This window comes from Mobula birostris, chromosome 11 (genome assembly GCF_030028105.1).
Source record: "Mobula birostris isolate sMobBir1 chromosome 11, sMobBir1.hap1, whole genome shotgun sequence".
Classification (NCBI taxonomy): Eukaryota; Metazoa; Chordata; class Chondrichthyes; order Myliobatiformes; family Myliobatidae; genus Mobula; species Mobula birostris.
Window position 1 is genome coordinate 102,576,557 of NC_092380.1, and position 25,613 is coordinate 102,602,169.

The 25,613-nt window shown below is 42.7% G+C and overlaps 1 protein-coding gene across 1 annotated transcript in view; it reads left to right on the top strand.

The window, feature by feature from the left end:
* The first annotated feature begins 1,303 nt into the window (after window positions 1-1,303).
* Window positions 1,304-25,613, top strand: part of ano1a (anoctamin 1, calcium activated chloride channel a) — a 297,185-nt gene continuing 272,875 nt past the window's right edge. Inside the window, exons 1-2 of the mRNA XM_072272773.1 lie at window positions 1,304-1,344; window positions 2,404-2,498. Coding sequence (XP_072128874.1) covers window positions 2,441-2,498 — 58 coding nt within the window. The 5' untranslated portion in view covers window positions 1,304-1,344; window positions 2,404-2,440. The remainder of the gene's footprint in view (window positions 1,345-2,403; window positions 2,499-25,613) is intronic.

A 25,613-nucleotide genomic window follows, 5' to 3' on the forward strand; every position in this document is an offset into this window, starting at 1 on the left:
GGCAGAGCAGACTCAATGGACAGAATGGTTTAATTTTGCTCCTATGTCTTATGGTCTTATATATAGTAACTCTGACATTTGTACTTAGAAATAACTCACTACACCTGCATTCCATTACATCAGAAAATGCTGGGACAATCCAGGTCAATTCCTTTCAGTGATAAAATCTGTAAATGTTAGTAATCTGCTTAAGATCAGGCAGCTTCCATGGGGAAAGAAACTAAGGTGAGGGAAAAAGATGGTACCAGCAAACACTGTGACCAATGGTGATGTCCTCCAGACAGTTCACAAAACTACTCCTTTTACTTCTTCTTTGAGATATGACTCTATTTCTAATCTGCCTGCAATTGGAACCTATGATTTACATTTTGGAGTGTTTTTGAGCCCATTAGCTCCAAGGGAGGGAGTCCGGTGAGGTTTGGAATGGAGCGTGCAGCCTGGAAACCGGTGACAAGCTCATGATGGACTCCATTGCTTCTCTCCCATTGATGAGGGAGGACAAATCTCAGAGTTGTATTCTGTGTACATACTTTGATAATAAATATACTTCAAATCTTTGAATTAATGTGTCCAGTCTATGTACTTTCACATGAATTCCCAACTTTTCAAATGTCTCAGGTTCTGCTTTAGCCCTTTCATCTCTGAATACACTTCCAGTGATCTTGGCTTAATAATAAATCCGTTCTTTTCCCTGAAATTGCCCTGTAGAATCTTTGGTTGTAGCTGAAAACCGACACCTCTGACAAGGTAGCACACGTTCAACTAATCCAAACGTCGTCTGTTTATTCCCCTCCATAGATGCTGCCTGACCTACCGAATTCCTCTGGCACTGCGCATATGTCCCTCCGTCAGCGTTCCCTAAGCTCGAGAATAAGGCTTGAGCGGGAAAATAAATCGGCCATGATGGAATGGCGAAGCAGACCCGATGGGCCGAATGGTCTAATTAGCTCCTATGTCTTAGAGTCTTCAGCCCAATATTCCCTAGATCAAGAGCGACGCTGCTACCAAATGAACCATACCGTGGCGTCGCTTGCTGTGCGGAAAGCCCCGCTGATGGGCAGAGATCAGACTTGTTCCAGATTGCTTCTCGACGACACCTGCTCATGTCGCTCAGCGCCAGTCACAGCTTCGGTCAGCGTATGTCCCGGATCCACTTTCATTAACCGGAGATGACCTCCGCTTTGCTGCTGCTTATTTTGTATTGATAGTGAGGTGCTTGTTTGTATATTAAAGGAGGTTGTGAAACCTTTATAAATGAATGTCCCGAATTTCCGCCGCAAGGTTTGGACACTGTGGAAACTAGTTGGCAAAAGGAGCCGAAACCTCCCACACAGACTCTTCTAGGTAATAGATTGAATCTGGAGGAAGGTGAAGAAGTAAAACAAAAATCTAATGTAGCGGCATATAGTTTTAAAATGTTGGGAAAACATATTGAGTGTTTAACATATCTCGGGCGAACTTGCAGTATTTCTAATTTCGTTTGCAACCGACCGGAAACATCACAAAATTATTGACATTGTTGAAGTTGTATCTGACGTTGGTAGGCCTAATTAGGAGTATGGTGTACAGTTCTGGTCACCTACACAGGAAAGATCAATAAGATCGAACCAGTGCAAAGGAAATTTGCAAGGATGTCACCGAGACTTGAGGACATTGAGTTACGGCGAAAGGTTGAGTAGCTTCGGACTTTATTCTCTCGAGCATCTTGGTTAGTGGTTAGGGATGAAAGGTGAAATGTTTAAGAGGATCATGAGGGGGAACTAGTTGCCAAAGGGGAGCCGAAACCTCCCAAGTAGGGTGACGAGAGAGTGGAACGAGCTACCTGCTAAGGGGTTCGATTTCAACATCTAAGAGAAATTTGGATAGATAAATGGATGGGAGAGCTGTGGTGGCCTATGGTCCGGGTGCAGGTTGATGGATGGGTCTAGGCAGCATAATAGTTCGGCACGGACTGGATGGGCCGAAGAGCCTCTTCCTGTGCTATAGCACTCTGTGATCTGTGACAATTTGTTTCACCAACATCGTTCCAAACACTTGTCTTTAAGCCCAGGAGCAGGGTGCAGGGAGAGGGCAGGTGCATATTATGGGTGGACAAGGCAGGAAAACAGTGCCACCCAACGGTGAGACCCCTAGTCTGAGAGCCATTTCCTGTTCGCCTGTTACAAGTTCAGATGTTTTATTTCTCAAAATATACTGCGTCGGGTTGGAATCCTCTCCAAGGTCCCTGCAGACGGTGCGTGAGGAAGTCTGCAGTTTGCTCCCTCCCCCTCTCCCCCTCCCCCCATAGGGGATATAGGAGTGGCGAGAGGGAACACCATGGGAAAGCGTAAAAGGTTGGCTTTTTGTGTGAACACTGCACAGGCACCGACCCTAAAAAGGGAACTTACTGTTTTCTGCCAACAGTGCACGTTCACAGACCGGCAGACAGAAGAACGTCGCTATGGACAGGAATGGCTATGATCTGCGGAGAGTTTGCGGCCACGGAAACACACCAAAGAGTAAGTACCTCCACACAACTTTCGCCTCTCCAGGCTACAGGTGTGGTAAAATGCGGGCGCTGTGCGGAATCGCAGTCCCCTTGCGCAAGGACATTCGTTTGCACGGGTCTATGCGGTTCAGGTCACTTTGTACGTTGCGGCTGTCGCGTTTAGTTCTGCCTGACAGGCGTGTGAAGAGGGCTGCGGCTTGAACTACTCTCCTGCGCCGGTTTACGCAGAACAGGTGCGGGATCAGACATGAGGTCGTAAGAGGTGCGGGGTTAGACATGAGGTAGCAAGAGGTGCGGGTTCAACCATCAGCGAGTGCGCAAAGCGCATGATTTTGCCCTAAGATGCAAGATATTCCAAAGCCTGAGACTTAATGTAACGCAGATTAAATATAAAACAAGAATTGTGTCTTCTTAATTCGCGGCTGATGCTAAACTAACAGGATAGTGTTATATCACGTAACTACCAGCGCGATGTCTGATGCACTCAAGTAATTTCGTGAATTATGCAGGAGGAGGAAGGTCAGCTGCCTCGCGGAGGAAGCGAGAAGTTCTGTTGACTCTCCTGACACGAAACAGATGATAGAAACGACCGATACTTTAACCGTCCAACGAGGTTAATCACTGGCCGGGAATTTAAAACAGTAAAAAATGTTGTCAAGAGACAGTGCGGTTAAGAGCGTAATCAAGAGGAACGGAGAGAGATGGAATTCACGTCCTGCCTCTTTCTTTTCCGCGAACCTCCCACGAAATTTAGGTTGGGATCTTTATCCCCTAGTCTGCTTGTTTTCAACCGCAGGACGCGTGCTGGAAAGGTGCCTGCTTCTAAAAGTAACTTTGAACTGCTTTGGAAAGTGTAGCTGGTGGAGAGGCGGCGGGGCTCGAAGCTGCAGTGAAGGGACGGTGAGGACCTGACGCTGGAGAGCCGGGCTGGTTGTCCGAACTGTTCCGAGAGGGGCAAATTCTTCATGTGAGCTTATTGGTACCGCAAACCCAACGCGCATAAACTAAACTGGCTAATTCCATCGTGCTAAAGTTAATGCTGAAACGAAACCATATTAATTCCCCGCAGGCTGCTTCGCTTCGTCAGGCTAGCCGAGTTGTATCCTACTGTGGCGTATTTTAGGCTTTGTAAGAAAGTTGACAAACCTGCGTCTACTCTCGAAAGGTATATCATAATTAAACTCGCGCGAACGAGTTTGGTTGCTGAGGCGTCACTTAAAGTTAAGGATAGAGCCAGCGTACTCCAGTAAAATGCCAAATGGTGCTATCCAGTCTGTTTTGAAGGCATCCTTTATGAGGGGTTTAGGAGCTGCGAAGAGAGTATTTGTCTGACTGCATCTAGAGGTCATGGGTTAAGGGTGACAGGTAAAAAGTTAAAGGGGAGCATGAGGGGAAACTTCACTCAGAGGATCGTGAGTGTGTGGAACGAGCTGCCAGCGCAAGTACTATATGCCATCTCGCTTTCAACGTTTAAGAGAAGTTTGGATAGGTACATGGATGGTAGGGATGTGGAGGGCTATGGTTCCGGTGCAGGTCAATCGGAGTAGGCAGTTTAAATTATTTGGCACGGACTAGATCGGCCAAAGGGCATGTTTCTGTGCTGCACTTTTCTATTACTCTTTCCCCCCTTCTCGTCTTCAGCACCCGGCACATCCACGACCGCCGCAGAGCAAAACTTGGTGCGAGGGTTTGAGATTGGTCTGGCTGCAGCTTGGCACACCCGCGGGAGGATTGGTTATTTCCCAGAGGATGAACGGATCACACAAAGCCATCCTCGTGTATAGCTTGATGCTGTAAACCGGGTTCAGCTTGCTCCGCACCCCTCTCCGCTAACTAGGAATTAGTGGGCATCTGCTGCTGCGTTACCGGCCGGAGCAGTTCGCTCAGAGGGTGTTGGTTTCATATGTCGCCACTATAAATATCGAGACAGCGAGTTCTCTCGTTCGAATGCATTTGGAGCAGGCAAACGTCAGCTAAAACAATCGTCCGGCCTCTGTCAATTGCTCAGTTTTCAAACCCGGAGGATGGTTCAGTTGCGCACGAAGAAGCTGGGCTGATAATTCGTGGTTTTAGTGAATCCTGGTGTAGTTGTGAAACGGACGGAAAGTCGCTGTTTACCAGCGCGAACCTAATCAATCTAACTCAGATACATTTATTGTTCTTGTCAGAATATGATGAAAATCTTGGAGAAGCCTAGTGAGTAAATATCGTCTGGACTTCTAGTGCCCATGAATATGCCGACTGTCATTACATCACGCAGTCACTGGCATACGGTCCCCTAAGTTTGTTATACCCGTTGGTGAGGGTTGGAGTGGGGATAAGATCCCACTTCATATGGAGTGCTCCCAATCGCGTGCATCTCAAATAGCCTCTGACAAGCAAGTCCAGCTCCTGACCTTCACGTGTGGTTTAGCTAGTAAGCCCGGCCGAACAGTTTCTACTGACAGAAGAGGCGAAGGCAGATGTGCTCGTCAGCCGTGATTGGCAACCTATCTAGCAGAGGGAAAACTGATTTCAAACCTCCACTGCCTTGCAGCTATACCCACTCACGGGGGAGGCTTGAGGAGTAAACCCCGGGGAAAAATCCGGAGCTGGAGGCCCTCACGTTGGGTTCAGCTCCGAATGGCATAACCTTTGCGACGCCGCCGGCGCCTAACAATATCGGTCTCTGCTTTGGATTAGTCAGCTAAGTGGAGAGGGGGGAGCCTACTGTACGGGCAACAGCTTGTTCTCCGTATCGTACTGCCCTGGGTTGCGTAGACAGCTAGGACGCTACATCCACGGTCGACCCCAGCCGACGGAGGGCATCCTTACTACACAGTCTCTTGCCAGTCGGAGGATCTCAAATTGCTATTTAAACTTTAACCATTTTATCGCCTGTATGCAGAGTTGTGTTTTCAATATGGCATTGATCACTTTGAGTTATAAACCTAATAGCGATGACAGTAGTCCAGTGCATCCCAACAGGTTTCTTGGTGCGAAGATCTGCAGCCTGTGATGTTTTCCTTAATTATTTACCCCATGCTTGGTGAAATGTTACTGACACTGTGCAGTAAATGAACATGCATTACTACAAGTGAGTTTGTATAGTTAAGGGAATGGCATACCAAGGGAGAGAAGGAAAAATGGAGGGCTATGTGAGAGGGAAGTGTTAGATTGATCTTGGAGTTGGTTAACAGGTAGACATTGTGGGCTGAAGGGCCTGTGTTGTGTTGTACCGTTCTATGTTCCGTATTCTATAAATAAAAATGTACCATCAGCCGCAATCATCTAACCTCTTAGCATACTGTAGAGGGAAGGTCCTTCATGAAGTTACTAAAGTGGTGCATCTAGGACACTGCCCACAGGAACTGATGAGGCTAAGGTTGCCTCATTTATCCTTCTTTGGATTCTAAGCATGTGAAGAGCTGAGCAACAGTCCCTACAAAGGACTGTGAGAATGGCTGAGAGGATCATGGGGGTTTCCCTACCATCCAATGGACATTTAACAGGAGCACTGTGTATGTAGAGTCCTTTGCAATATTAAGGATTCCAACCATCCATCCAGCATCCTCTTTGAATTACTACCATATGGCAGGAAACTCTGATGTATAAAAACAAGAATGGCCAGGATGAGAAACAGTTTTTCTTCCTCCAGGCCGTTAGGTTTCTGAACTCCCTGGGCAACACATGCGAATTGTCATTGGTTAATTGTTCTGTACCTTACAATAGTTAATTTATGTATGTGTAATTTGTCTGTAGATTTTATCCCTACTTTCACAAGTTATTGTGTGTTATGTGTACAACTGTGCTTTACTCCCTGGTTCAGAGAAATGTTTTGTTTGACAATATGCATGTATATAGTTAAATGACAATAAACTTGACTTGACTTTGTCTTGGCCCCACATACTTAAGTTTTACTGGGGCAGGTTGATGACAGGCGTGGCCATCAGCACTTCACCTCTTGGTTTGTACCAAGGCTGCATAGAGTTTTGTTATACTGTAATTGACTCTGGCTGAATCCAAACTGAACCTTAATATACGGGTGAATAAATTCTGTGTGATGATATTGCTGACTAATGATCAAGCAGTGAAGGTTTGCTGGTAATCAGGATGAGGTTTGGGGCAGAACAGCAGTGCCAGTGGTTCACGTAATGCTATTGCCATGACACAACTTCAATTCCACCGCTGTCTGTAAGGAGTTTATATGTTCTCCCTTGACTATGTAGGTTTCCTCTAGGTACTTCAGTTTCTTCCCACATTTTAAAGACATAAAGATATAAGGTTAATTGGTCACATGGGTGTAATTAGGTGGTATGGGCTTTCTGTATCTCTAAATGAAAAAAATGGGCTTCTTGCCCATTTTTGATTTGATGCCATGAGACTTCATGATACCTGGAACAAATGTTGATGATTGACCTGACTTTACACAGTGACACCTCTTACTGAGTCTGTTTTGTTCTTGAGATTGAATATATCTAGATATAGCAATCAAGATGTATGGGACATTGGCTTAGAGTTCAATTCAGTGACCATAACTATCTCATACCATTGTGAGCAGTCTGTGTGATTGCTATCCCAATTTAGACATCTGCACAGATGTTTGGCTATAAGACTCTGCAGGGTGAAATGGGCAGCATGTGTCCCTTATCATATCTGTAAAAAGTGCCTGAATATTTTTATTTTAGAGCAACACACACAATTTGCTGGAGGAACCGAGCAGGTCAGGCAACATCTATGGAGAGGAATAAGCAGTCAATGTTGCAGGCTCAGACCTTTCATCAAGCACTGGAAAAGAAGGGGGAAGATGCCCAAATAAAAAAAGTGGGTGGAAGGGAAGGACAACAAGCTCAAAAGTGATAGGTGGGTGGGGAAAGGTGGATGAAGTAAGAAGCTAGGATATAATAGGTGGAAAATGTAAAGGGCTGGAGAAGAAGGAAGCTAATATGAGAGGAGAGTGGACCATGGGAGAAAGGGAAGGAGGAAGGTCACTAGTGGTGGGGGAAGGTGGTGATAGGCAGGTGAGGAGAAGAGGTAAGAGGCCAGAGAGGGGAATTGAAGAAGATGGAAAGGGGAGGGGGGAAAATATCAGAAGATAGAAAAATTGATGTTCATATCATCAGGTTGGAAGTGATTCAGATGGAATATGAGATGTTGCTGCTCCAACCTGAGAGTGGCTGAGAATTATTTTTCGTGTATTTACTCTTGATAAATTGAGCTATTGGTTAGATATTAAGGTCAACCATAGCCTTTATTTTTCTTTTGTGTCTGGTATCACATATAAACCAGAGTGAATAATGACAACAGATTTCTCTGCTTAAAGAACAGAAGCTTCTCACTTGAGTCTGGTATATGTGGTTAAGAGAGAATTGTCTGTGGTGAGTGAGGTCTTTGATTATGCTGGCTGCTTTACTGAGCTAGCAAGAAATATACATGTTGTCAGAGTCCATAGAGAAGAGACTGGTTCCTGTGATGTTTTAAGTCGTGCCCACAACTCTCTGCAGTTTCCTGTGGTCACATGAAGAGCAGTTGCCATACCAAGCCATTATGGATCCAGATACGATGAAATCTGCAGATGCTGGAATTTCAAGCAACACACATAAAAGAAGGGTCTCGGCCCGAAATGTCAACTGTACCTCTTCCAATAGATGCTGCCTGGCCTGCTGCATTCACCAGCAACTTTTATGGATCCAGATGATAGCTTTATATGGTGTACTATCTTAGAAGTTTGCAAAGATTCAGCATTTCATCTAAACTTCAAACTTCTATAGATGTGTGGCGGAGAGTATACTGACTGGTTACATCTTGGCCTGATATGGATACACCAATACACTTGAACGGAAAGGCCTACAAAAAGTAGTGGATACAGCCTAGTCCATCGCAGGTAAAGCCCTCTCCACTCTGAGCACATCTTCAAGGAGCGCTGCCACAGGAAAGCAGCATCTATAACCAAGGACCCCCACCATCTAGACCTCTTCTTGCTGCTGCCATTAGGAAAGACATATGGGACCCCCAGGACCCATAACATTAGGTTCAGAAACCGTTATTACCCCTCAACCATCAGGATCTTGAAACAGAATGGATAACATCATTCAATTTCACTCACCCAAACATTGAACCGTTCCTACAACCTATTGACTCTCTTCATCTCATTTTCTTGATGCTTACTGCTTATTTATTATTATTATTTTATTTTTTTATTTGCATATTGGTTGCTTGTCCATCTTGTGTGTGCTTTTTCATTGATTCTATTGTGTTTCTTTGTATTTACTGTGAATACCCAGAAAAAAAATGAATCTCAGAATTTTATGTGGTTACATATATCTGCTTGATTTTTAAAAACTTACTTTAACTTTGATATATTGTACCATAACTTCATTCTTCTCACACTCTCCTAGTTTCCTCTATTATTTATTTTTATAGTACATTGAACGAAATACTTTCTTTTTGGATATGGTGATGACTTTCCGGTCTATCTTCCATCGTGTTTTGTTTCAGAATCAGAATCAGATTTAATATCACCATCATATATCATGTAATTTGTTAACTTGCAGAAGCAATACAATGCAATACATCATAATAAAGAGAGAAAAGAAAACTAAATAAGAGTAAGTTTTATATGTAGTTAAATAAGTAATGCAAATAATAGGAAATAAGAAAAAGTAATGAGGAAGTGTTCATGGGTTCAATGTCCATTCAGAAATTGGATGGCAAAGAGGAAGAAGGTGTTCCTGAATTGCTGAGTGTGTCCCTTCAGGCTCCTGTACCTCCTTCCTGATGGAAGCAATGAGAACAAGGCATGTCGTGGGTGATGGCAGTCCTTAATGATAGATGCCGCATTTATGAGGCACCACTATTTGAAGATGTATTGGAGACTGCGGAAACGCGTGCCCATGATGGAGCTGACTAAGTTTACAACTCCCTGCAGCTTAATTCAATCCTGCACAGTAGCCTCCCCTACCCCATACCAGAAATCCAGATTCAGCCAGTTAGGATACTCTCCACAGTACATCTGAAGAAATTTGTGAGTGTTCTTGGTGACATACCAAATCTCCCCAATCTCCGAATTAAATATAGCCACTGACTTGCCTTCTTTATAGCTGCATCAATATGTTGGGTCTATGTTAGGTTTTATCTCTTCAATTCTGATTTAATGTTTTATATTGGACCAGTCTAAATATGACTGACTCCATGGGGCAAGAAACCTGAAGTCAAAGGACGAAGATAAGTGGCAAAGGAACCAAAATTCACATTAGGATTTTTTGTTTGCATCCACCTAATACTTAGGGTCTGCAATATTATAGCAGCAACATCACTGCAGACTGATCACTGATTTTATTCAAAAGGAGGCTACATTAGGGCGGCAAGGTATCATAGTGGTTAGCACAAAGCTTTACAGTACCAACAAACGGGGTTCAGTTCCTGCCGCTGTCTGTAAGGAGTTGGTATGTCCTCCCTGCATAGGTTTCTTCTGCGTACTCTGGTTTCTTCCACAATCCGAAGACCTACGGGTTGGCAGGGTAATCTGTCCTGTGATTAGGCTAGGGTTAAATTGGGGGTTGCTGGGTGGTGCAGCTGGAAGTGCCAACTCCACACCTTACCTCAATAAATAAATAAACAAAATATTATCTGAAAGGAAAGAACTTCGGAGATGTAAGAAAAGGGTCACAAGTGGGCCATAGGGCCAGTATAGACTAATGGGTTGAATCGCCTGCATCTACGCTGGAACCATTCTGTGCTTATGTGAGGTTTTATAGAAATAAGAAGCAAGTAGAATGCTTACGTGAGGAGATGGGATAATGATTTTTCTTTAGTCTTCACTGTGTTATGTTTGAATGTAGCACCAACCATTCATTAAATATGTTGGGTTCTTTTAATAACCAATATCCAGATTCCTAGTATAAAAATAACTCCAACCACATCTTTGGAATGTTTTGTTACCATTTAGTTAATTTGATAATTAAAAAAAAATCTGAAGAATATAAAGGTGTTTTTGCAGATTATAAATACTCCTACAATGCCTTCATAAGTTGTATGGATTCACTTTATTTCCATGTGTAAAACTATGCCGTAGAAAGGCAAACTTACACTCGATCAAAACCTGATCCTGGGAACGAAAGGGTTAATGTACGAGGAGCACTTGAAGGCTCCAGGCCTGTAGTCGCTGGAGGTTAGAAGAATTAGGGGTGGGGAGCTCACTGAAAACTGTCAAATATCGAATGGTCTAGATAGAATGGATGTGGAGAGGATGTTTACTATAGTGGGAGAGCCTAGGACCAGAAGATAAGGCTGTCCCTTTAGAATAGAGAAAAGGAGGAATTTCCTTAGCCAGAGGGCAGTGAATCTGTGGAATTCATTGCCATGCTGTGGAGCTCCATAGACAGCTGTGAAGGCCAAGTTATTGGATATACAGTATTTAAAGCAGAGGTTGAGAAGTTATTGATGAGTAAGTTTGTCAAAGGTTATGGGGAGAAAACAGGAGAATGGGGTTGTGAGTGATAATAAATAAGCCATGATGGAATGGTTGGGCAGAATCGATGAGCTGAATTGCCTAATTCTGCTCCTATATCTTATGGACCTATGAAGTTATCAAGGTAATCTTCTGTAACTGTACTCAAAATGCAATGATATCCATTTGTCTGTCAATGTTTAGTAGGAAGATAAAAGCTGAAAGCTCCATATTAATAGGTCCCCTGGGGAAGATGATTGTAATCTGAGAAAAAATTATGTTTAGTTGTGAGTGACAAATTTAATTATTGAACTGAATTATTAACCTTCGCTAAAGTAAATTGAAATATTGATTACGACAATAAGGATGATAGAAAATAAGTAGCTAAAGACATTTAAAGTGCTGTTTCTTAATTTTCAGCAAATCATTGAGAAAAAAGATTTTCTCTGTTGAACCAATCCATGAACACTACTTCACTTTGTATCTTCATGAAATTCATATATTTTTATGAATTGCACTTTATGTCTTGCTGCCACAAAACAACAAATTTTATGATATGCTCTCAGTGGTTCCTTTATTAGATATACCAGTACACCTGCTTGTTAATGTAATCAGCCAATCATGTGACAGCAACTTAATGAATAAAAGCAGACAGATATGGTCAAGAGGTTCAGTTGTTGTTCAGCTCAAACAACAAAATGGGGAAGAAGTCTGATCAAAGTGACTTTGACGGTGGAGTAATTGATTGTTGGTGCAAGATGGGGACTGCTCAGGAACTGCTGATCTCCTGGGATTTTCACACACAACAGTCTCTAGACTTCACAGAGGGAAGGTGTGAAAAACAAATAGACGTCCAGTGAGTGGCAAACAGATCACAAAAAAAGAGAAAATATGTGGGTGCTGGAATCTTAATAAACCATCCTCTACTACAGTGGTGTGTAGAAGAGCATCACTAAATGCACAACATGTCAAACCTTGAAATAGATGGGCTACAACAGCAGAAGACATGAATATGCACTCAGTGACCACTTTACTAGGTACAGGGTGTATCTAATAAAGTGGCCTCCAGGTGTACAGTACGTCAGTGATTTTAAACCTGATTCCAATTCTGAAAAGGCCGCAACATCCCGTCTACTCCTCTAGCAGCTTCTTCACTATTAGTATTGGCTGTGCTGCTCACCACAACCCTGCCAATTTCTCAGTAGACCTCAACTGCCTTTTCCTCCAATCAATCCCACACCATGCTGGTCGCCTCTCTGCATATCAGAAGAGGTGATGTTGGTGTCAATGGCACACCCTCCAAGAACCAAGAACCAGTCTTCTAACTTGACCCCCAAGACCTGATTCCGAAATTTCCTTTATTATAATGAACGTGGGAATAAAAATCTCTTCATTACAAGCTCTACCACGGTGTATTTTATGAACACAGGAACGTATTTTATAACTTACATCATGAATATTAACGCACAGTATTAAACCTGATCATTTATTTTGATTATATCCTGATGTACTCAATCCTTTTTGAAAATTTATTTTAGCAAAGTTTTCATTCATGGCTGCTGCTGCTGTAATTAATCTATTTCATCTTTCAGAGGAGGTGATGCTCCAGATTTTTTTAAATCTGGAACTTTCTAAATTATTTTCCTGTGTATGCTGCCCCTAAATATGCTTAGTTCAAAGCGCTAAAAGGCAATACTGCACAACTATTCCTGAAAACTTTGAAGGATCAAGCTTGAAGTCAGAGTACAAGGATTATTTATTTATTTATTGGGATACAGCGTGGATTAGGCCCTTCTGACCCTTTGAACTGTGCTACCCAGCTATCCCCCAGTTTAATCCTAGCCTAATCATGGGACAATTTACAATGACCAACTAACCTACCAACCAGTAACTCTTTGGACTGTGGGAGGAAATGGGAGCACCCGGAAGAAACCCATGTGGTCACAGGGAGATCATTCAAATTCCTTACATGCAGCAGCAGGAATTGAACCTGGGTCGCTGGTACTGTAAAGCGTTGTGCTAACCACTACGCTACTGCGTCACCCCAGTGACCTCATCCTTAGTGGTGTGGAGGAACAGAGGGATCTGTAGGTCCAAGTCCATAGATTTCTCAAAGTTGCCACACAAGTTGATAGAAACGCAAACACGAGGAATTCTGCAGATGCTGGAAGTTCAAGCAACACACATCAAAGTTGCTGGTGAACGCAGCAGGCCAGGCAGCATCTCTAAGAAGAGGTACAGTCGACGTTTCAAGCTGAGATTCTTTGTCAGGACTAACTGAAGGAAGAGCTAGTAAGAGATTTGAGAGGGGGAGGGGGAGATCCAAAATAATAGGAGAAGACAGGAGGGGGAGGGATGGAGCCAAGAGCTGGACAGGTGATTGGCAAAAGGGATATGAGAGGATCATGGGACAGGAGGCCCAGGGAGAAGGAAAAGGGGTGGGGGGGATCCCAGAGGATGGGCAAGGGGTATAGTCAGAGGGACAGAGGGAGAAAAAGGAGAGAGAGAAAGAATGTGTGTATATAAATAAATAACAGATGGGGTACGAGGGGGAGGTGGGGCATTAGCAGAAGTTAGAGAAGGCAATGTTTATGCCATCAGGTTGGAGGCTACCCAGACGGAATATAAGGTGTTGTTCCTCCAACCTGAGTGTGGCTTCATCTTTACAGTAGAGGAGGCCGTGCTGTGCGTTACACAAGTTGATAGGATGGTTAGGAAGATATGGTGGTTATGCTACTGGCCTTCATTAGTTGGAGGATGAGTTCAAGAGCCGTGATGTAATGTTGTAACTTTGTAAAACTCTGATTAGGCCACACTGCTAATCTAAGATTTCAGTTTCATTAACTTATAACATGTATTTTGAAACATACGGTGTTCAGTTCCGATCACCTCAATATAGAAAGGATGTGGAATATTTCGAGAGGATGCAGTGGAGATTTGCCAGCATGCTGCCTGGATTAGAGAGCGTGTCTCATGGGAAAAGACTGAGTCAGCTAGGGCTTTTCTCTTGGGAGTGAGAGAGGATGAAAGGTGACTTGATGGATGTGTATAAGATTATGAGTTATAGAATATATAGAATAGGACAGCACAGTACAGGCCCTTCGGCCCACATTGTTGTACCAACCCTCAAACCCTGCCTCCATATAACCCCCCACCTTAAATTCCTCCATATATCTGTCTACTAGTCTCTTAAATTTCACTGGTGTATCTGCCTCCACCACTGACTCAGGCAGTGTATTCCACGCACCAACCACTCTCTGAGTAAAAAACCTTCCTCTAATATCCCCCTTGAACTTCCCTCCCCTTACCTTAAAGCCATGTCCTCTTGTATTGAGCAGTGGTGCCCTGGGGAAGAGGCGCTGGCTATCCACTCTATCTATTCCTCTTAATATCTTGTACACCTCTATCATGTCTCCTCTCATCCTCCTTCTCTCCAAAGAGTAAAGCTCTAGCTCCCTTAATCTCTGATCGTAATGCATACTCTCTAAACCAGGCAGCATCCTGGTAAATCTCCTCTGTACCCTTTCCAATGCTTCTACATCCTTCCTATAGTGAGGCAACCAGAACTGGACACAGTACTCCAAATGTGGCCTAACCAGAGTTTTATAGAGCTGCATCATTACCTCGCGACTCTTAAACTCTGTCTCTCGACTTATGAAGGCTAACACCCCATAAGCTTTCTTAACTACCCTATCTATCTGTGAGGCAACTTTCAGGGATCTGCGGACATGTACCCCCAGATCCCTCTGCTCCTCCACACTACCAAGTATCCTGCCATTTACTTTATACTCTGCCTTGGAGTTAGTCCTTCCAAAGTGTACCACCTCACACTTCTCCGGGTTGAACTCCATCTGCCACTTCTCAGCCCACGTCTGCAACCTATCAATGTCTCTCTGCAATCCTCAACAATCCTCTACACTCCTCTACACTATCTACAACACCACCAACCTTTGTGTCATCTGCAAACTTGCCAACCCACCCTTCTACCCCAACATCCAGGTCGTTAATAAAAATCATGAAAAGTAGAGGTCCCAGAACGGATCCTTGTGGGACAACACTAGTCACAACCCTCCAATCCGAATGTACTCCCTCCAGCATGACCTTCTGCCTGCTGCAGGCAAGCCAATTCTGAATCCACCTGGCCAGACTTCCCTGGATCCCATGCCTTCTGACTTTCTGAATAAGCCTACAATGTAGAACCTTGTCAAATGCCTTACTAAAATCCATATAGATCACATCCACTGCACTACACTCATCTATATCCCTGGTCACCTCCTCAAAGAACTCTATCAGGCTTGTTAGACGTGATCTGCCCTTCACAAAGCCATGTTGACTGTCCCTAATCAGACCATGATTCTCTAAATGCCTAGAGATCCTATCTCTAAGAATCTTTTCCAACAGCTTTCCCACTATAGACGTAAGGCTCACTGGTCTATAATTACCCAGACTATCCTTACTACCTTTTTTGAACCATGGGACAACATTCGCCTTCCTCCAATCCTCCGGTACCATTCCCATGGACAACGAGGACATAAAGATCCTACCTAGAGGCTCAGCAATCTCTTCCCTCACCTCGTGGAGCAGCCTGGGGAATATTCCATCAGGCCCCGGGGACTTATCCGTCCTAATGTATTTTAATAACTCCAAAACCTCGTCTGCCTTAACATCAACATGCCCCAGAACATCAACCTCACTCATATTGTCCTCACTGTCATCAAGTTCCCTCTCATTGGTGAATACCGAAGAGAAGTATTCATTGAGGACCTCGCTCACTTCCACAGCTTCCAGGCACATCTTCCCACCTTTATCTCTAATCGGTCCTACCTTCACTCCTGTCATCCTTTTGTTCTTCACGTAATTGAAGAATGCCTTGGGGTTTTCCTTTACCCTACTCGCAAAGGCCTTCTCTTGCCCCCTTCTTGCTCTTCTCAGCCCCTTCTTAAGCTCCTTTCTTGCTATCCTATATTCCCCAATAGACCCATCTGATCCTTGCTTCCTAAACCTCATGTATGCTGCTTTCTTCCACCTGACTAGATCTTCCACCTTACTTGTCACCCATGGTTCCTTCACTCTACCATTCTTTATCTTCCTCACCGGGACAAATTTATCCCTAACGTCCTGCAAGAGATCGCTAAACATTGACCACATGCCCATAGTACATTTCCCTGCAAAAACATCATCCCAATTCACACCTGCAAGTTCTAGCCTTATAGCCTCATAATTTGCCCTTCCCCAATTAAAACTTTTCCTATCCTCTCTGATTCTATCCTTTTCCATGATAATGCTGAAGGCCAGGGAGTGGTGGTCACTGACCAGCAGATGCTCACCCACTGAGAGATCTGTGACCTGATCCGGTTCGTTACCTAATACTAGATCTAGTATGAGATACTAGATAATGTATGAGATCATGAAAAGGCAACGTAACTTCATTGGACATGTGATTAGGAAAGAGGAGTTAGGATGCACGGTAATCATGGGAAAGACTGAAGGGAAGAAAGCAAGAGGAAGGCAAAGACAAATGATGATGTAGACAGCAGCCAGAGAACTGGAAATGAATGCCAATGAATTGATCCACTTGATCTGAAACAGGAGTGTGTAGGCCATGGCAGTCAAAGCTCAGTCTGGGCATGGCACCTGATGATGATGATGATGATAAGATTATAAGAGGCATGATAGAGTGGACAGCCAGCACGTTTTTCCCAGGGTGGCAATGGCCGATATAAAAGGATATTGATGTAAGGTGAGTGCAGGAAAGGTTCTGGGAGATGTTCTGAAGTAGGATTTTTGCACAGAGACTGGTTAGTGCGTGGAATGCACTGCCGGTGGCTGATACAATAGGGCCATTTAAAAGACTCTTAGGCATATGGATGCAATAAAAAGGAGGATTATGGACTGTGTAGAAGGAAGGATTAGACTGGCATGGAGTAGGTATTTATCAGCCAGCACAACATTGCGGGCCAAAGGGCTGTGCTGTGCTATACTGTTCTATATTCACAAGAGATTCTGCAGATAATGGAAATCCTGACTAACACACACACACGATGCTAGAGGAACTCAGCACGTCAGCAGCTGCATCTATGAAGAGGAATGCTTGACGACTGTTTATCCTGCCCACAAACATTGCCTGATCTGCTGACTTTGTCCTGCATTTTGTGTGCGTTACTGTTCAATATTCTAAGTTCTTAAAAAAAATACAAGGACAACTCTGAGACAGTACTAGGCAGTTTTTAACGTGATCAGGCAGACGTTGGGGCAGTGTGTCTCTACTTTTGTTTTGCAAAGGAAGGTGTTCGTGATGGAGATGAAGAGGCCCGAAGGCAAAATCAGTATCTATTTTGCCAACACTTCATTCAAAGTCACTGGTTCACCAGCTGCACTTTACTTTGATCAGTAATCAGATTGGGAATAAGTCTCTGCAGCTCTTCTCCATTGAATAAGTAGGCATTCTATTAATTGGCGTCAAGATTTTTTTTGCATTCATGGATTTTTCTGGAAAACAAATTGTGGGTTCCTTAAGCTGTTGGTTTTTCTGTGGATCCTGCATCTCCCCCTACCATCCCAGCACCCCAGTTCCAGTCTTACTCAGCTAAGGGCTTCCCAATTGCAACCTGCCTTTTCTGCCTAACACCTATAGCCTTTCCCTGCATCCACACCCTCTCTGGGTCTCTCTGTCTCTAACTTTGTCTTTGTCTGTCTGTCTGTCTCTCTCTCTCTCTCTCTCTCTCTCTCTCTCTCTCTCTCTCTCTCTCTCTCTCTCTGTCTTTCTGTCTCTTTGTCTCTCTGCCTCTGCTAACCTATTTGTCTTTGTCTCTGTCTGTCCGTCTGTCTGTCTCTCTGTATGTCTGTCTGTCTCTCACTCTCTCTCTCTCTCTGTATGTCTGTCTATTTCTCGCTCTCTTTGTCTGTCTCCAACTCTGTCTCCATATCTCTGTCTGTCTCTCTCGCTCTTCCTAGTTTTGGGCTCCTTATTTTGGAAAGGATATACTGACATTGGAGAGGGTTCAGAGAAGATTCACGAGAATGATTCCAGGAATCAGAGGGTTACCGTATGAGGAATGTCTGGCAGCTCTTGGGCTGTATTCCCTGAAGTTCAGGAGAATGAGGGGGAATCTCATAGAAACATTCTGGATATTAAAAGGCCTGAACAGATTTGATATGGCAAAGTTATTTCTCATGGTAGGGGATTCTAGGACAAGAGGGCACGACTTTATATTTGAAAGACATCCTTTTAGAACTGAGATGTGGAGAAATTACTTTAGTCAGAAGATGGTAAATCTGTGGAATTTTTTGCCGTGAGCGGCTATGGAGGCCAAGTCATTGGGTGTATTTAAGACAGAGATGGATAGGTTCTTGATTAGCCAGGGCATCAAAGGGTATGGGGTGAAAGCAGGGGAGTGGAGTTGACTGGATGAAGTGGATCAGCCCATGATTGGATAGTGGAGCAGACTTGATTGGTTGAATGGCCTACTTCTGCTCCTATATCTTATGGTCTTATGGTCTTTCTGCCTCTGTCTGTTTGTGTGTGTGTGTGTGTGTGTCTCTCTCTGTCTCTATATGTTTATCTGTCTTTCTGTCTCTCTCAATCTGCCTGTCCCTGTCTCTGTCTGTCTCTCTTTGTCTCTGTCTCCAACTCTATCTGTCTCTCTGTCTGTCTCTTTCTTTCTTTCTCTCTCTCTCTCTCTCTCTCTCTCTGCCTCTGTCTGTCTGTCTCTCTCCATTTCTGTCTCTGTATGTCTGTCTATCTCTGTCTCTCTCTCCCTCTCTCACTCACTCACTCACACATTCTCACTCCTCTCCCTCTCTTTCTCTCTGCCTCACACACCCTCTGCCTCTCCCTCCCTACCTCTCTCTGTCTTGTGCACTCACCCTCTCTCTCTCTCTTTCTCTCTTTCGCTCCCCATCAGTAAGTAAAAAACTCTCCCTTTCTAAGCCGTGCGTTACTGAGATATTGCTCATATCATGTGGACATTACGCAACACATTGCAATGCTTCTCTGTCTGTCATATAGTACCTCCTGGAAGGTTACACTTTATCATTCCATTTACATAAATAGAAAAATATGCATAAACCACCTCAATGGCAGTAGATCTTCCTGCCCTGTCTGATTTTACTCTTGTTACTGTATCTGTTCAAAGTAAAGAAGTCTGTTATTAGTGTTTAAAAAGACCAGTACATGAATTGCAACAGAACTAAAATGTTACCCTGCTTGCCTGTAACTATAGGCTTTGTGGTTTATTTGCCTTTGTTTCAGCAAGCTGCTTAGAGCCAAGATAAAAGTTTAGCTTTAAAGTTTGGCTTTATCTGTCATGTGTACACTGAAACCTTAAAACATACAGTGAAATGCATCATTTGTGCCAAATCAGATCAGAGAGCATGTACTGGAGGAAGCCCACAAGTGCCTCCGCACTTCTGATTGCAACATAGCATGCCCACCACTCTCTCACCCCAACCCTACATCTTTGGAATGTGGTCGTGGGAAGATTGTACAAACTCCTTACAGACAACGGCGGGAATCAAACACTGATTGGTGATTGATGGTGCTGTAAAGGAACCTGCTGTAACCGCTACACTACTGCACTACTCAAACATGAATGAATCCTCCCACTGTGTGGGAATGACTGGGTTATAAAGAGAAAAGAAAGCAGTAGGGAATCATGGAACATTGCTGCTGCACAATTCCAATGACCGTCTGTGTGGAGTTTGCTGGCTCTCCGTTCCTCTTGTTCCCTGTCATGTCCAAAACAATGGTCATAATAAATTGAAGAATGACGGGGCAGTTGATAGGCATTTGAGGGGATAGATTACAATGGAAAACATTAGAATAGCTCTCATGGAGTTGCTCTGAGAGTCAGCATACGCTCAAAATACTGAATGGCTTACCAAATCAAAAGAAAATATGAGAAACACCGAGTTTCTTTTCCCTTAATCTTATAAAATATAAATTTTATATTTAGGGTTTTCTATCTTGTAAGTGAATACAACAGGTTTTGTAATGTAGTTTGCAATCACAGCCGCACCAATCCTACCACCTGAAGTCTTGGAACAGCATGCCCTCCCCCCCCCCAATCACCACTCTAACCCAATCCCTTAATCTCCACTGCCATCCTCCATCCCAACTCCCAATCCTACAATCGGGACACAAGGAGGTGTTGGGATTTGCCTGATCTCTGCTATTATAGGAACTATACAACCTGGAACTCAGCAGGTGAAGTAGCATCTATGAGTTCAAAGTTCAAGCTTGCAGAGAGATTTAGGAAAGTTGGAAGAGTGGGCTGAAATATGGCAGATGGAGTTTAATGCTGAAAAATGTGAGGTGCTACACTTTGGTAGGACTGATGAAAATAGGACATACATGGTAAATGGTAGGGTATTAAAGAATGCTGTAGAACAGAGGGATCTAGGAATAATGGTGCATAGTTTCTTGAAGGTGGAATCTCATGTGGATAGGGTGGTGAAGAAAGCTTTTGGTATGCTGGCCTTTATTAATCAGAGCATTGAGTATAGGGTTTGGGATGTAATATTGAAATTGTATAAGGCATTGGTAAGGCCAAATTTGGAGTATTGTGTGCAATTCTGGTCACCGAATTATAGGAAAGATGTCAATAAAATTGAGAGAGTACAGAGGAAGTTTACTAAAATGTTGCCTGGGTATAATTTCCTAAATTATAGAGAAAGGTTGAACAAGTTGGGTCTTTATTCTTTGGAGTGTAGAAGGTTGAGGGGGGACTTGATAGAGGTGTTTAAAAATATGAGAGGGATTGATAGAACTGACGTGGATAGGCTTTTTCCATTGAGAGTGGGGGAGATTCAAACAAGAGAACATGAGTTGAGAGTTAAAGGACAAAAGTTTAGGGGTAACATGAGGGGGAACTTCTTTACTCAGAGAGTGGTAGCTGTATGAAATGAGCTTCCAGCGGAAGTGGTTGAGGCAGGTTCAATGTTGTTGTTTAAAGTTAAATTGGTTAGATATATGGACAGGAAAGGAATGGAGGGTTATGGGCTGAGTGCAGGTCGGTGGGACTAGGTGAGAGTAAGAGTTCGGCGCGGACTAGGAGGGCCGAGATGGCCTGTTTCCGTGCTGTAATTGTTATATGGTTTATATGGTTATTATCAAAGTACATATATGTCACCATATATACTGTACCCCTGAGATTTTCTTGAGGGCATACTCAATAAATCCATAGTAGAATAGAAATTAATGAAAGACCACACCAATTTTGGTGTTCAACCAGTGTACAAAAGATGACAAACTGTGCAAATACAAGAAGAAAGAAATAATAATAATAAAAAATAAGCAATTAATATCAAGAACAAGAGATGAAGAGTTCTTGACAGTGAGTCCATAGGTTGTGTGAACATTTCAATGATGGTGCAAGTGAAGTTGAGAGAAATTATCCCCTCTGGTTCCAGAGAATGATGTGTGAGGGGTAATAACTGTTCCTGAACCTGGTGGTGTGAGTCCTGAGGCTCCTGTACTTTCTTCCTGATGACAGCGGTGAGAAGAGAGCATGTGTTGGGTGGTGGGGGTCCCTGACGATGATGGATGCTGCTTTCCTGTGGCAACATTGAATAAACAGTTGGCATTTCAAGCTGAGACCCTTCATCAATGTTGAGCAGAACATGTATTGAGTGGTTATTGAAACAGAAGTTCCTTAGGAGGCTTCTGAGTTGGTGCTAAATAAAATTTCTTCAAATGGGAGATTATGGAACTGAGAGGTGTATTCTCAAGATATGGGTTTAAATGGGAGATGTTTCGTTTCTCAAAGGACATGAATTTTTGAAATTCTGTCTTTGAAAGGAGGCCATGAATGATGAGTTGTTAAGTATAATCAAAGTGAGCTGGGGTTTTGGATGATAGTGGTTTCTAGGGTTATGGCAAACCAGCAAGAAAACAGAGTTGAGGTCAGAGACCAGTTCAGCCATTTTGTTATTTCATGACAGAAACTGACTGAAGAGGTTTACAATGTACTCTGCTCTTTGTTCTTATGCATCACTGGATCAGTGGCATGTACAGACAACTGCCAAATGAAGTTTCATTTGACGTGATATTTATGCTGGAATCTGATCGCATGTCTAAATGGACTGAACGACAGTGATACTTGTTCCTGGCCATTGCGTGGAAAATGTATCCAAGGGGAAGCCCATCTAATATGACAATCAAATGCTTTTGAAAGATAGTTTTACAGATCTATTTTTAAATGGATATGCTGGTGTTCTGAGGACTACTAACAAAGCAGTTTATGCCGTGATCCAGTGATATAGTTATCCACTGGTGTGTCCGTGCCAAGGTGTAGCTGTCATGTAGTATATCTCATAAAGACGATTAACAAATCTTTGACATTCATTTCATGATCACAAACCCATGTACAGGATTTCAGTGTTGCCCAGTGCATCTGGAGATCTGGACTATAATATAAATAGTGCACGCAAAAGTTCACAGATTATTCCATTACCTTTACCAGAGAGCTGGTCCTTCATCTCAGATGCTTTGTGAATACTGTGTACAGCTCATGTGTGAATGGAATAAATACTTGGCATATCTGTAAATTATTCTCATATCATTTATTTGTAAATTTTAATTTTTTGAAGTGATTTTGATGTGCTGAAAGTGGTTTAATATTTCCTGCCCATCCAGCAGGGAGAATTTCTGGAATAAATGGCAGAAAAGCATTCGTAGATGAGGCACAACTGGCTTCGTCCAACTCAATCTGCTTATGCATCTATTCCAGCACAGAATCATAGCTGTTCTGTAATGTTATTACAGAACCAGAGATTGTGGTTCAATCCCTGCTGCTGTCTGTAAGGATTTTGTACATCTCCCTGTTACCATGTGGTTTCCTCTGGGTGCTCCAGTTTCCTCCCACATGCCAAAGATATATGGGGTAAGGTTAGTAAGTTGTGGGCATGTTGCATTGGTGCCAGAGGCATTGAAACATTTGTGAGGTGTCCCCAGCATATATTCAGGCTGTGTTGGTTGACACGAATGACACATTTCACTATGTTTCAATATATATGTGACAAATAAACTAATCTCATCTAATTTAATCTAACCTATCTAATCTACATTTTCCTCACCTCACTTCACTTAAAGGCATTGTTGGTGCTCTGTTTAACTTCTGACCCTGAGGGTTCTTACAGAAGTCAAAAATAAAGATGGCACTTCTGAAAAATCTATCATATTTATAGATAAAATGAAGAAATTCCTTAGATGAAGATAAATTTGTTAGTAGGCTACACATTTCAAATAATCACATCACGTGGGTAATGTGCTAATACTTAAGCCACTGAAAAATGAGGAAGTTCAATCTTCCCTAAAATGTACTGTTCATTTTTGATAGAATTCTTTTAAATTTTTTAAATTAATTTTTGCTTTCGTCTGTTTTATATCATGATGACCAGAACTATACACTAGATAGGGTCAAAGAAGGTTTAACCCCTCAGCTTTTAGACCATAAAAGGAGCTAAATTAGGCCAAATGAGTCTGCTCTGCATTTTATCATGGCAGATCCAATTACCCTAACCCTAACCCCATTCTCCTGCCTTCTCCACGTATCCCTTCATGCCCTGACTAATTAAGAACCTATCAACCCCCGCCTTAAATACACCCAATGACCTTCCCTCCACAGCAGCCTGTGACAATAAATTCCACAGATTCACCGCCCTCTGGCTGAAGAAATTGGTCCTTATCTCCTTTCTAAATGGATGTCCCTATATTCTGAGGCTGTGCCCACTGGTCCTAGACTCCCCCGCTATAGGAAATATTCTCTGCACTCTATCTAGGCTTTTCCTTATGTGATAGGTTTCAATGAGATCACCCCACATTCTTATAAATTCCAGCAAGTACAGGCCAAGAGCCATCAAATGCTCCTCATACGATGAACCTTTCTTTCCTGGAATCGTTCTCGTGAACCTCCTCTGAACCTTCTCCGATGTCAGCACATCCTTTCTTAGGCAAGGGACCCAAAACTTCTCACAATGCTTCAAGTGAGACCTCAACAGTGCTTCATAAAGCCTCAGCATTACATTCTTGTTTTTATATTCCCATCGTGGCAAAATGAATGCTAACAATGCATTTGCCTTCCTCACTACAAACTCAATCTGCAAGTTAACCTTCAGGGAATCCTGCACAAGGACTCCCAAGTCCCTTTGCACCTCCAATTTCCGATTTTTTTCTCTGTTTAGGAAATAGTATTCGCTTCTATTTTTTCTAGCAAATTGCAAGACCATATACTTCCCGGTTCTGTATTCCATCTGCCATTTCTTTGCCCATTCACCTAACCAAGTTAAAGTTCAATTGTCATTCAACAATTCACGTGAATGTAGCCAAACGAAACAGTGTTCCTCCGGGACTTAGGTATAAAACACAGTACCAACAGTCACACACATGGCACATATAGTAATGACAGCAGAAAAACATACAGTCACAAAAGGTATATATAGCCCAAGTCCTTGAGTGTCATGGCCTGTTGATTGATGGTGCAGCAGTCCTCATCACGCACTGGTGCAGTTGCAAACAAATGCAGTGTGGCAACCTTGAGTGATATTGTGCTTGAGCTGGGTACCTTTGCTCCTCCTTCTGCATTAGACCATTGTTTTCTAAAAATTATATGGCTTTTTCCATTCTTCTTGTCTAAATTCACATCCCTTTTCAAAGTAAATTTACTATCAAAGTACGTATACGTCACCATATACAACCCTGAGAGTCATTTTCTTGTGGGCATACTCAATAAATCTACAGAATAACAACCGTAACTGAGTCAGAATCGGGTTTAATATCTCCAGCATATCTCATGAAATTTGTTAATTTTATGGCAGCAGTACAATGAAATCCATGATCGGTATAGAAAAAAAACTGAATTACAGTAAGTACTGTATATATCTATGTATATGTCTATTAAATAGTTAAGTTAAAATAAGTACTGCAAAAAAAACCACAGAAATAAAAAGTAGTGAGGTAGTGTTCATAGGTTCAATGTCCATTTAGAAATTGGGTGGCAGAGGGCAAGAAGCTGTTCCTGAATCGCTGAGTGTTTACCTGTATGTTTCTGTACCTCTGTCCCGATGGTAACAGTGTGAAGAGATCATTAAGTCAATGAAAGATCACCCAACTGGGTTTATAACCAGAGTGCAGAAGACAACAAACTATGTAAATACAAAAATAAATAAATAATAATAATAAATAAATAACCAATAAATATCAAGAACATGAGATGAAATTGAGTCCATTTGTTGTGGGAACATTTTAATGATGGGGCAGGTGAAGTTGAGTGAACTTATCCCCTTTAGTTCCCTTTAGCCTGTTGGTTGAGCAAAGTGGAGTTAATTTGACATTTACATTTCCATTCAAATCTGATCCATTAAAACAGCTGGAGAATCACAAGATTCCCAGATAACAATGAATTAAAACTGATTAACTGAAAGGAGCCAGATGAAATTCCCATGTTCTGAAATCTGTTTTAATACATTTCTGTTAACCACATATTACCTTTGCCAATAGAAGTACACAGACGATTAACTGTAAACCTATCAACATTTTATTTTATGCATGCATATTTACAATGTGATGCAAACATTTTACGTCTCTGACTCTTCCATTCCCTTGTCCTTTATTTTCTCCCCAACCCACTTCCTGTCACACACATCAAGGACAACATGGTCGGAAAATTTCTCACATTAAAGTATTCTTTTGCATCTATT